The following is a 13,106-nucleotide window of genomic DNA, read 5'->3' as shown; positions in this document are numbered from 1 at the left end:
CTATCAACATTTGTAAACATAAATTAGGTACAATTTAATAATAGATTTATTATAGATTTATATGTCCCAAGATGTATACCGGCAGTACTTTTTCTTTTCTTTTAATACTTGAATTGTTTATTGTGGATTAATGTTATACTTTAAAGGAGCGGGGTAGTGCCGATTTGAAACCGAGAGAGGCAGTGTCTACTCTGCCTAATGCAGAAGAAGAAGAAGCTTCCTTAGTTACCGCTGGTAAACAATCACTACACCAGAGACGTTGATCTCCTAGTTGTTATGGCCAAGTTGACGGGACATAAACTAACCTGGAAACAGATATTTAATAGTAAGCTACATCTTTAGCTACATTAATACATATATTTAGACGTATTATTTATACATCAGCAACAAAATAAATTGAAAAAACTACACGTTTTTATATAAGAGTTGTCCTCATCTCCTCCGTAAGGCGCTAGTTACCTAGATAGCTAGCTAGCTAGCTATTTTGCTACCACGGACATTTTCTATTGTTTGAATGCTGATTTTTAGGACTTAGGGTGGCATATCTTTCCCTCCAAATTCATTATTGTTTAATTGCTTTAACCAGTTAAGCATTCCCAAAGAGGCCAACGTAATATGTCCGAAATTACAAGTTTTAAGCCCCGTTGACACTGCTAACATTACTCGGAATTTCCTGTGACCAGTCCAGACTACATTCAGGGAATTACAGGCACAGATGAGCAGAAATCTCTAAAACGATTCTCTGTCTAGTAACGTATCTAAATTAAGATAGCACTACACTTTAAATCTGAGAAACTTGTGGCCAATGACTGATTCTTTTCTATTCTAACAGGGTACAATGCTACTACGGCCTTCAACTGTAACTGCACAGAGCACGGATTGATGTGCACCCTTGTCACCCAAAGCACCATGAGGAAGCACATGCCAATGTTGGTCAGATATATTTTAATCTTTATCTGTGATTTTAACACATTTTTGGTTTTTGGTGTTCTTGTATCTTCATTATAATGTGAAAGTTTTATATTATATTGAACTTTACTATAACATTACTCTAAACTAAACCTTCGTAACCTTCATAACAGGGGACTGTGAGAACCAGTGCAAAGGATCATTATCCTGCTGTTGTAGCCATCCTCTTGTTAGCTTTAGCCTTTTAAACAGATGTTTTCAAAATAATTGTTTATTGATTTTTTCCCCTTTTCTTCCAATTTGGTACTGCCAGTTGACTCCCCCTAGCACTACCAATGCTCCTGACACTAGGAAGGTAAAGACTACAGGTCTCCTCCAATACATGTGAATACATATCACCAGGCTGACTCGTTCTAAGGAAAGCTCAGGGTCCCCAGCTCTTCCACACCAGCTAACAGAAATATGTGTCTGCCAACAACTTTTAAGAGTGATGAGAGAAGAGAGTGCCATCTACTCAACGTGAGAGAGACCTTACAACTCCCAGGCCATAATGGCTGCACAATGGAACGCACAGCCACTTGGAGCCAAACAGATGCTTTGACCTAACATACATTTTGCTGCTTGTGTCTGGTTCTATTTTGACTTTATTAGTTCACAGCACTTGTTTACAAAACTCATGTAGCTTCTCTAGATGTCCCACAGCATACTTCAAACATTTAGTTTTTTGACATGGTCATATGGGAGTTTTGATTTGCCTTTTTAGCATACAAGCAGTTCCTTCTGAGAATTGTTTTGGTCTTCAGGATTTTAACTTGATCTTCACAGTTTCTCTGAACTGCCATTTTTAAAATAACAGTCTGCACTGCAGAAACCACAAGCATTTTTTTAATGCCTTCCCCTGCCTTGTAAGCATTGACTGCTTTATTTTAGACTTCTAGACTGATTATAGGAGTTTGAACAGGCATAAATACTTATGTTATTACTTGCAGCTGTGTATTACATGCACATAATCCACTAATCATGGACATAAATGTTAAATTCAAATTTCAGTGTACAACACACATCTTTAATAGAAAAATAAACACAAATTTGGTGCATACATTTGGATCATTTTGGGTTTTTCTGAAATCAATCTGTTTCATCAGAACATAGAGAAGGCCATTCCAAAAGCTTAATGTAGACCTGCTATAACCATCCCACAACCCAATCGGGTCCATTTTTTAATCGCCTAGCTCTGGTTTAAGGTTATGCTGAAGAATTTTGAGGTAGTCCTCCTGAATTATTTCACCCACTCTGTGCAATGTTCTAGTTCAAGACACAGAAAAAACACCACCAAATTCTTTTTTTTTCTTTTTTAGGACATATGTCTCACTCTTTTAAATAAATCAGTGAAAGCATAAAAACATAATACATAATGCTGTTTTAACATGAAGTCAAGTGAATAATTTAGTATTCCTATGCCTTTCATTAGGTTGCAGTGGATTCAGAACTGTTTGGGAACATACAGGAACTCCACTGTCCTGCTGTTCTGGCTCTATATCATGTTTCAAAGAAATGTTCACTATCCAGAGAGCAGCCTCCCACTTCTACCAGTACTATACCTACTCTAGAGAATCAGCAATGTAAGTATGGTTAGGTTTCTCTTACAGTATACACTCACCATCCACTTTCTTTGAACCACATACCTTGTACTTAGCACACCATATAGCTCTTATTTTGACCTTGGAACAAGTTCCTTAAAATGGAAGAAATTTATTATTGAAGTGGTAGTGAAAGTATTTCTAAGCTCTATCGATTTGTAAAAATGAACATAATACTGCATGCAAGAAGATGTGCAGGTAGCTATTTGACTAGTGAAATATAGGAGTCTTGAAAGAGGATCTGGTTTGTGGTATTAAGTCTTTTCTCTTCTATCCCTGCGAGATACATCAGTTTTATGCATTTTACAAATAGTAGAATTTGACACAGATATGCTAACAAAACACCAGACTGGCTAATACAGCACACAGAGTGCAGTGCAACTCTGGTTTTAGTGGTTCTAGCAGTTGAACAAGGGAATGCAGCATCCTGTGACCAAGGAGCCTTGCACAAAACAGCTGTAATCCTTAACTTGCGAATATGATCTGATCAATTCAATTGAACCTTTATTTAAACTACATTGAGGGCGATCTTTATTTACAGTTTAGCATATACATAAAATATAGATTAAAAATGAAAACAAGAAATTTGAATAGTAAAATGAGTCAGATATAATATTAATAAATTATAATAGTTCAGCATAAAACAAGAAACTATGGTTCAGCAATAACTAAAAATAATAATAAGGAAAAATAAAATAAAGAATGTTAAATGAATGGTAAAAAAGGCAACTAAAGCAGACATATTTAACAAAACAAATGTTAACTAGATTGAAATAAAAGAAGAGTTTTTAATGATTGATGGACACCAGCTGGTGCACTGTTTTTGAAAGCAGATTTTCCCAGTTCAATTAAACTTCTGGACCTGAAGGGTTATACTGCTAAGAGTGATGTAATTTGCTATTTTTATGAGCATTGTTGTGTTGTATAAAGGTATATGGCCAGTAAGTGCTTTAAAAAGAAAAAATAAGTCAGTGTGTTTATCGACATACAGCAAGAGATTACCAACCGTCTCTGCTCTCAGGATTGGCTAAATTAGAGACGTATTGGCCGGTGTGATAAGTCTGAGGGGTTAAGTATATGTTCACCGAGTGCATTTTGCCAGAATTAGGCCTTGCCTTATTCTGCTTGCAGAGCGACAGTAAGATTTTTTTAGCTCTGCCCTACATTTTCATGCACCACGACTTCTAGGGATCACAGGCATTTTTTTACTGGGTCCGGATGTCTGCTTTTAAATCCCAGTCCACTTCTGATCCTTGGTTTTATAGCAGAGCGCCCTCTGGTTTTAACTGCTGCAGTGAGAAACACAAAACTACCCTAAACATTGTGCATAAGTGACCTCATTTCGTTATACAAAACAAAGAAAAGCTTTATTTTAATTGATAAGAGCAGGGATGGTAAGAGTTAGCAACAAGGCTAAAGTTATCTCATTCTAATTTCCAGTTCCACCTTAAATGCTGCAGCAGCTACATTCTGCTGTTGAAATGTGCACATTAACTGCTGCGCTATTTAATATGGAATGGAGGGGATAATTTTCTAAAAAGAGTAGCTGGTGGTAAGGTGGAGCGGAGAATTTAAGTAAGACTTACACAGTACACAGAACAGCAGTTCAATATGTCAGAATATAATGATTTAAACCACTCTTCCATGAAACGTTTGTCTGTTTTCTGCTGTTTTTGCTGTTTAATGCACAAATGCAGCAACAGTTGAATTAAACTGGGAGTCAGGTAGGTCAGTCAGTCTGGATTATAAGATTAAAAACTGCACTAAAAATAAAGTAAATTTACTTGTGTTAATTAGAACAGTGTCTTACCTAAGTTGGGGAGCTGCATTGATAGTATAAATGCTGTGAATAAAACATGATGAACAATATTGACACTACATGAACAATATTAAGATATGATGGTAATATTACTAAACAAACACTAAAGAAATGTCTTTTAAAAAACATTTATAAATTGTAATTAATATAATTCCTGGTAAGCAACATGGACATTTTTTCCATACTGTTTTACACATAATCTGAAAACATGTAATCTCATGTAATTGCTGAATGCTGATTGTGGATGGATATCACTGTTGCACAAGTGTGTTCTTCTCTGCAGCTTGTCTGTTAATGGCCACAAAAGAAAGTGAGCAATGTGTTTTATTTTGTAACTTCATCTTGAGACAGAAACCCCATTAATTGGTTCTAGCCTTAGAATTTCTATTTCACAAACACATTAACTCCAACTGATGTCTATATACTCTAATTTGACCCAGTTCCAATGTGATCTGAGATCTGACCTTTCGAGTCTGAGTGTCATAACGTTGAGTATCGGTCAATAGTAATTAGGCCTAATGATTTCATACATAATACAACCTTATAATTTAGGCCTTAGATAAGAATGTGCAAGTCTGCCCATTCATACTACAGTAAACCACTTAGTTTTAAATATGCTATGTGACATTCAGGAGTATTTTTATTACATTTATATTGCTTAATGTTGTTTAGTACAGCAGCAATAATAATAATAATAAACATTATTTTAGTTTGGTGGCTTGATGATGCCTGTGAGTCTCACTTACATCATATGACTGCAAAATAGAAAATACAGATTGGCAAATATAGTTCACACATGACAAAAATTCCACAAAAATTCCAACATTCCACTTTGTCACTTAGTGATTTACTGTTTGTTACTAATTGTATGTCTTTTACACATTTTAACACTTTTAGAGTCTGTAGACAAGACTCTGTAGACAAGATGTTTTAGCTATTGAACCACCGCCTGAGGCTATCAGGAATAACGTTTTTATTCACAAATTTCAAATAGGCCCATTTACCTATAAAATCTTACTATTCGCTGACATTTTTTTTTTTTTTTACCATATTTAACTAATCATGTAGGATCTTTGTCTAATAGTAAAAATCCTGAATTCATAAAGTCTGTTTAGCGGATATAAAATTTACTTGTATAAATCTGAAATTCTTCCACTTTTTGATTACTATACTATAACTATACTATACTATTATTATAAACTATAACTCCATAAGCCATAAATTCCCCTTAGCAGTACTACCACTGGTATTAGACACTTAAGTAGACACTTAGTAATTTTGGGGATTTATTTAAATTAAATGTTGCCCCTTTGTGGATGTTGATAGATGCCTAGACCTCCCTCTCTCATTACTGGGTAGAATAAAGGCTGGTAAAATTAATATCTTGCACAAATTTCTTTTTATTTATTTACTTCAATCTCTGCCAATACAAATACCAAAATCCATTTTCTCCTCAATTAATAGATTAATCAGGCATTTTTGTGTCTAGGTAAATCTCCTAGACTAGGTCTATACACGGAAAAAGTCAATACACAATCCAGATAGATCTAAAAAAAAAAGGGAAAAAGAACTTTGTTTGCCTATAGATCCAAATTTGTGGGGAGATCTTTGTAGGGATGGTGTCACTTCAACCACGAGCTCAAGATATAGATTGATTCAATTTAATTTTCTATATCAACTTTATTATACTCCAGTTAAGCTACAGAATTTAAATTTAAATGTTTCCCCTGTGTTATAGATGGGTTTTTAGTGTTATTGATGGTACTTTCTCTACGTGGTCATGACCTAAAGTACATGACTTCTGGCAGCACATTATCTGAGATTCATGGCATCTCTTTTTGATTAGATACAAAAGTTTGCCTATTGGGTAATTTGACCAATTCTAACCCTAAAAAGGGTTTGCTAGAAGGCATATTAAAATCCTTTTAATTGCACTTAAAAATTGTGTTGCTTGTACCTGTAAACATGAGCTCAATATTCCTTGGATTGTGTGTACCCCTAGAAAAGATTACATACTTTTTGAAAAACAATTTGGAAATGTTTTATGAGGTGTGGCAGCCCAACTTTGACTATATAAAAAACTAATTTGACCAGATTGACTGACATAGGGTGATGCAAGATCTTGTTGAATTTTATACTGTGCGTCATTAGAATTTTTATTGTAACTTTTTTCTGTTTGTTTATTTACTTTATTTTCCATTTTTCCATTTTTTATTATTATGTGAGTTGTGTTTAATGTTGTTTTATGTCAATTGGCCTGCGTAAGAGAACATCCATAGCAGAAACATGAAAAGCCTTAAATTCAGTCAGTAGGGCCAACTTCTAAGTGCTGCTAATGCTATTAAATCTTAGTGTCTGTTTTTTATGTGAACAGATGTTTTTGAAAAAGCTTAGGCTGTTTCTCGTGTGATGAGCTGCTTTAGGACATGGCTAATCACAGACTGTTTCACAGTTCAAAATGAGTGATGTTTTAATAACATAACATAATTTACCATAAGCAGTGTATTTATTTACTTATTTTTATCAGAGGAAATTTAGATTTGAAACAGGTTTTTAGAAGAAACTCTCAACCTTTATCTTAGAGTTCTCTCATGGTTTGTTTCTTAATTCTGCGCTTTTTACACAGAGGTGCAAATGAGCCCTTGAGATATTTATTTTGCTAAATGGCAAGAAATATTTAGTCATTGAAAAACTAGTAACAATGCTCCCTGTATGTGGATGGAAGAGAAGCATTTATGGAAGGTAGCAACGAAGGAATGTTCGAATACTGGCTGAAGAACTTCCTAACAACCTGACTGTGTTGCACCTTGTGACTTAATGAAAGTTTGCCAGAACTTAACTGAGGAAGCCACAGTCCTTTGTAGGAGAACGTCATGTTGACAGATGAGACAAATATTTAGCATCTTTTTACCGTTTACATAAAATGAAATGAGGTCTTTAGAGAAAAAAACATGGCTCCTGTGGTCAGGTGAGACAGGTGAACCATTCATTTTTCTTCAAAGGGTAAAAAGTAAAGGTGCACGTATTTGTCACTGTACAGTGTACACTGTACAGCGAAATGTGTCCTCCGCATTTAACCCATCTGTGGTAGTAAACACACACACACACTAGTGAACTAGGGGCAGTGAGTACACACAACCAGAGCGGTGGGCAGCCAACTCCAGTGCCCGGGGAGCAGAGAGGGTAAAGGGCCTTGCTCAAGGGCCCAACAGTGGCAGCTTGCCAAGCCCGGGAATCGAACCCACAACCCTGTTATCGATAACCCGGCGCTCTAACCCGACGCTTGAATGACAATGCAAGGTTTGTTCAAGTTTTCATGTCCACATATTCTCAGGAAAGTTGAAACAATTTGGATTGGGAGGAATATTAAACAATATATATTACAGATTACTGATTTACTTGTATTTTTTAATTTAAGTTAAATCAAATTTTATCTAGACAACACCTTTATTTTTTTTTAATAGGGAGAGATATATAAATCCAAAACTAAGCCACGGTTAATTCTTGTCAGTTAATTCTTGTTTGGTAAAAAAGATATTCATTTTGTTAATGATGGCCAAAATCTTGAAAATAGAAACAGACATTTTAGGCTACATGATAAGCTTAATTAAAGCTGATAAAAGAAGCCTATAGTATAGTTATATACTATAGTGTATTTTTTGTGACATAAACATTCCAGTGTAACAGGGTTCAGTTAAGTGTTACTTAAGCATATTATTGATCCACAGGCCCCAACACTCAGTATTTGGAAAAAACTGTGTTTCCTGTGCTGCTGCCCGGATTAGAGGCCATGTTGAGAGAAGCAGTAAAAAAACACCTTTGTATGAAGGTCAGACGTTAAGAAGTCTAGGGTTCTGTAACTTGCATTGAATTAATTGCAATTATGTTATATGATTACATTAAGCTATAACTTTAAAATCTTATTATCTGTTACTTATAGAAAGAAAGAACTACATTTAATGGTTGTGACTTTTTGACTGAATGGCTGTACAAGTAAGTAAATTACATTAGTCAATTATATATCCCAACTTCTATTTTGATATTCTTTCATAATTTCTAGCATCATTTATACTGACCAATAAGTGTTTTCAATGCATTGTTCTTTTCTCTTGTTCAGCAAAAATAAGCAGAGGACTGGTCAGACTCCCCTGGATTTCCATGAGATTCCTTTTGTCTCCAACTGGCTCAGCACACAGTGAGTGGAAGAGGGTTTTCTTCACAAAATTGCATGTCCTTGTCTAAAGAACTGAAATTCATTTTATATATCAGCAGTGCCTCTTTTACTTCTCTAATGCATCTTGTTTTTCAACACAAGTTAATGTACCTTGAACTAATTGCATCTTTTTCATGACCTGAATCAACCTACTACAGTCTTAATGTAAGATTATCTTTGTTTTTACAAAAAACTATAGAAGATAATCATTTTGCTCTTTTGTTTCGTAGTCCAAGGGCAGTTATCCCTTTTTCTATGCTACTGACTGATGAGCAGGCTGCACTTTTCATCCAGACCTTCTGGAAAGGTTACAAGGTGAGATTTAAAGCCCAAAGGGAAGTTGCTTTATTTAAGATGCTTTATTTCTAATTAAGGTAATCTTATGAGAATATACATGTTCAAAGTATGTTATTTTACTTTACATGTTAAATAAATAAATGAATGATATATTTCACAATATTCTTCATGTAACCAAGGTAGACCTTATCTTGAATTCTGCTTACATGAGCAGTACATTGGCCAGTCACAAGACTGATGTTACATTTCCCATGATTTCACTCTCTACCAGACTTTTTATGCACCTCAAGGTTTGGAAAATTGCCATGCCTATGCCAGACAACCATGATTAGTTCAGTGAGTTCATGTTTTTCTACGCTTTTAAAAAATTGAACAACGGACAAATACAAGACTAGAAAAGTGCATCTCCTGAAAGTAACACAGAATAGTTGTGCAGCTGAAGTGGTCCCCACTGGTTCCTGTGGTATTGTAGGTGGTTGCTATGGTTTTATGTAGCACTACTGAGATGTTATTAAAGCACTGGTTGCTTTGATAGTGTCCTTAAGCTTGTGTGTATCGCTAGATTGGGTGTTTCATATCTTGCCCTTGAAAATATCCCGTAGATTCTCTCTCAGATCTGGGGAGTTGGCTGGCCAATCAAGCACAGTAATACCATGGTCAGTAAACCATTTGGTAGTAGTTTTGGCCCCCTTGAACTTTTCAACCTTTTGCCACATTTCTGGTTTCAAACATAAAGATATGAAAATGTAATTTTTAAAACTTTTTTTAGAAATAAAAAACTGAAAAGTGGGGTGTGCAATATTATTCGGCCCCTTTACTTTCAGTGCAGCAAACTCACTCCAGATGTTCAGTGAGGATCTCTGAATGATCCAATGTTGACCTAAATGACTGATGATGATAAATAGAATCCACCTGTGTGTAATCAAGTCTCCGTATTAATGCACCTGCTCTGTGATAGTCTTAGAGCTCTGTTTAAAGCGCAGAGAGCATCATGAAGGCCAAGGAACACACCAGGCAGGTCCGAGATACTGTTGTGGAGAAGTTTAAAGCCGGATTTGAATACAAAAAGATTTCCCAAGCATTAAACATCTCAAGGAGCACTGTGCAAGCGATCATATTGAAATGGAAAGAGTATCAGACCACTGCAAATCTACCAAGACCCGGCCGTCCCCCTAAACTTTCAGCTCAGACAAGGAGAAGACTGATCAGAGATGCAGCCAAGAGGCCCATGATCACTCTGGATGAACTGCAGAGATCTACAGCTGAGGTGGGAGACTCTGTCCATAGGACAACAATCAGTTATACACTGCACAAATCTTGCCTTTATGGAAGAGTGGCAAGAAGAAAGCCATTTCTCAAAGATATCCATAAAAAGTCTCGTTTAAAGTTTGCCACAAGCCACCTGGGAGACACACCAAACATGTGGAACAGGTGCTCTGGTCAGATGAAACCAAAATCGAACTTTTTGGCCACAGTGCAAACCATTATGTTTGGCGTAAAAGCAACACAGCTCATCACCCTGAACACACCATCCTCACTATCAAACATGGTGGTGGCAGCATCATGGTTTGGGCCTGCTTTTCTTCAGCAGGGACAGGGAAGATGGTTAAAATTGATGGGAAGATGGATGGAGCCAAATACAGGACCATTCTGGAAGAAAACCTGTTGGAGTCTGCAAAAAACCTGAGACTGGGACGGAGATTTATCTTCCAACAAGACAATGATCCAAAACATGAAGCAAAATCTACTATGGAATGGTTCACAAATAAACGTATCCAGGTGTTAGAATGGCCAAGTCAAAGTCCAGACCTGAATCCAATCGAGAATCTGTGGAAAGAGCTGAAAACTGCTGTTCACAAACGCTCTCCATCCAACCTCACTGAGCTCGAGCTGTTTTGCAAGGAAGAATGGGCAAAAAGTTCAGTCTCTCGATGTGCAAAACTGATAGAGACATACCCCAAGCGACTTGCAGCTGTAATCGCAGCAAAAGGTAACACTACAAAGTGTTAACGCAAGGGAGGCGAATAATTTTGCACGCCCCCCTTTTCAGTTTTTTATTTCTTAAAAAAGTTAAAAATATCCAATAAATTTAGTTCCACTTCATGATTGTGTTCCACTTGTTGTTGAGTCTATATGAAAAATTACAGTTTCATATCTTAATGTTTAAAGCCTGAAATATGGCAAAAGGTTGAAAAGAATACTTTTGCAAGGCACTGTAAGTCCAGCTAAAAAAGAAATCAGCATCTCCATAAGGCTTGAAAGCAGATGGAAGCATGGAATTCTCTAAATTTGTCTAGTAGATGGCTGCGTTGAATTTGGACTTGATTAAAAAAAGGACCATCACTAGCGGATGACATAGCACCCCAAACCATCACAGACTACGAAAACTTCACAATGAACTTTTTCCACGCTTCCTCTAGGACTCTTCGACCCCGATTTCTAAAAGAAATGAAATGCAAAATGTGCTTTCATCTAAAAGGAGAACTTTGGGCCTCTGAGCAACAGTCCAGTCCTTTGTCTCCCTATCCCAGGTTACATGCTTCTGACATCTCTGATTAAGGGGTGGCTTGATATTTAAAATGCAGCAGTTATTGTCCTATTTTTTTTAATGGAAATGTATGTCTGTATCTGCTCTTTATGCACTAAAACAGTCCAGAGTTTTGAATCGACTTTATGACTTTACTCGACGTTACTTGTGCACCTTTTTATTATTATTTATTATTTTATTTTTACCACATTTCCATTTTTTCCAGACAACTTTGCATTAATATGCTTTGATACAGCACTCTGTGAACAGCCAGCCCTTTCAGCAGTGACCTTGTGCGACTTACACTTCTTATAGAGGGTGTTGATAATTGTCTTCTGGACAACTGTTAAGTCCACAGTTTTCCCCATGATTGTGGTTAAGTGTGCTGAACTAGACAGATGGATACACTGTATTTTAAATAATAAATTAAATAATACATAAATTATTATTTATTATTAATTAATAAATTAATCTAAATCAGATATTCTAATAATTTGAAATTAATTTTAAATGACCTGGACTGGATTTCTTTTCATGATAATATACTTGATATTTGATATGATATTTGAGATGTACCTTATGTAACATTACATTTGCTTGTGTGTGTGTTAATTTGAGTTTAATAGTGTACCTGGTCTATCAGCTTGACCAAGCTAGTTGACTTCTTTGGTCATGTTTTAAGGCACACTTGGATAGCAGTTACCACAGTTTATTAACAGCATGTAAAAAGAAAGGCATGAAAGATATGCAGCATTTATCAAAGTGGCTGAGCTCTAACCAGAGCCTTTGCGTGAGAGGAGGGTCTGCCAGACTCTCCCCCTCCCCATCAGACATTCCGCTTTCTCGCTAAATTACGAATGTGTGTTGAGGCTGCTTTGCATAAGCTACTACACTACGTAATGTTAATCATATGTTGCTTTGAGTGGTTGTATATCACCAGAAACTACATAACATGCTACAAAAACATGTTTATCCCAGAACCTGCATACCTCTTTAGAATGAGTGAAGTCAGGGCCGATCAGTTTGCCTCAGGTTCAAAGTAAGACCATATAAGTATGGACCCAGACTATCCGCACCCGTGCCTCCTGCCAGTGAATAGTGTAACTTTGCATAGTTAGTCTATCAGTTTGTATAAATCTGTACTATTTTTGCATGTGCGTCACTGGTAGTGAGAGTGCCACGTGTGTCTGTCTATATGTCAGTCTAGTCATTGATTGACTGTGTTAAACAACTGCTTTTCAAATTGAAGAAAAAGCATATTCGTAATACATTTAACCATGAGCAATTCATTTCACAGTCTGATCCAGATAAAGTGGTAGTATCTGATTCTTGGTTAAAACAAACAGTGACAAACTCAGAAGTAGCCTTAACAAATTACAGTTTTTTTTTTTTTTTTCAGAGCAGACTTAATAGATCTATTTTTTTCCAATATATCTAAATCGTCAGATTCTCAGATAGTGGTTGGAAGGAATTTGAAACACTGAAATCCCAGATGCCCTTAGTGTTGGACCATTTTAGGAACACATTTCTGGCAGTGGTAAACAAGCATGCCCCCAATAAAAAATGTTAGACATGCAAGATAGGTGTAACCTCTGGATGGTCAGCGAAATATCCTCCTTACTGAATGCAAGGAATAGATCATAATCCCTTGCCAGAAGAAATTGGGATATAGATCAATAGCTTTATTTTAGGCACTTAAGG

At 36.2% G+C, this 13,106-nt stretch overlaps 1 protein-coding gene across 2 annotated transcripts in view; it reads left to right on the top strand.

Moving 5' to 3' along the window:
* Window positions 1-238: 238 nt before the first annotated feature.
* iqck (IQ motif containing K) overlaps window positions 239-13,106 on the top strand; it is a 41,068-nt gene continuing 28,200 nt past the window's right edge. Inside the window, exons 1-6 of one of the 2 annotated variants that reach the window (XM_072692894.1) lie at window positions 239-325; window positions 833-929; window positions 2,381-8,197; window positions 8,309-8,361; window positions 8,486-8,563; window positions 8,812-8,896. In XM_072692894.1, coding sequence (XP_072548995.1) covers window positions 8,159-8,197; window positions 8,309-8,361; window positions 8,486-8,563; window positions 8,812-8,896 — 255 coding nt within the window. In that variant the 5' untranslated portion in view covers window positions 239-325; window positions 833-929; window positions 2,381-8,158. Of the gene's footprint in view, window positions 326-832; window positions 934-2,380; window positions 8,198-8,308; window positions 8,362-8,485; window positions 8,564-8,811; window positions 8,897-13,106 lie in introns of both variants that reach the window. The other variant, XM_072692893.1, reaches the window with a different exon arrangement.

Source organism: Salminus brasiliensis, chromosome 12, assembly GCF_030463535.1.
Source record: "Salminus brasiliensis chromosome 12, fSalBra1.hap2, whole genome shotgun sequence".
Taxonomy (NCBI): domain Eukaryota; kingdom Metazoa; phylum Chordata; class Actinopteri; order Characiformes; family Bryconidae; genus Salminus; species Salminus brasiliensis.
Note: the sequence above shows the minus strand (reverse complement) of the source record. Positions and strands in the feature narration are given on the sequence as shown.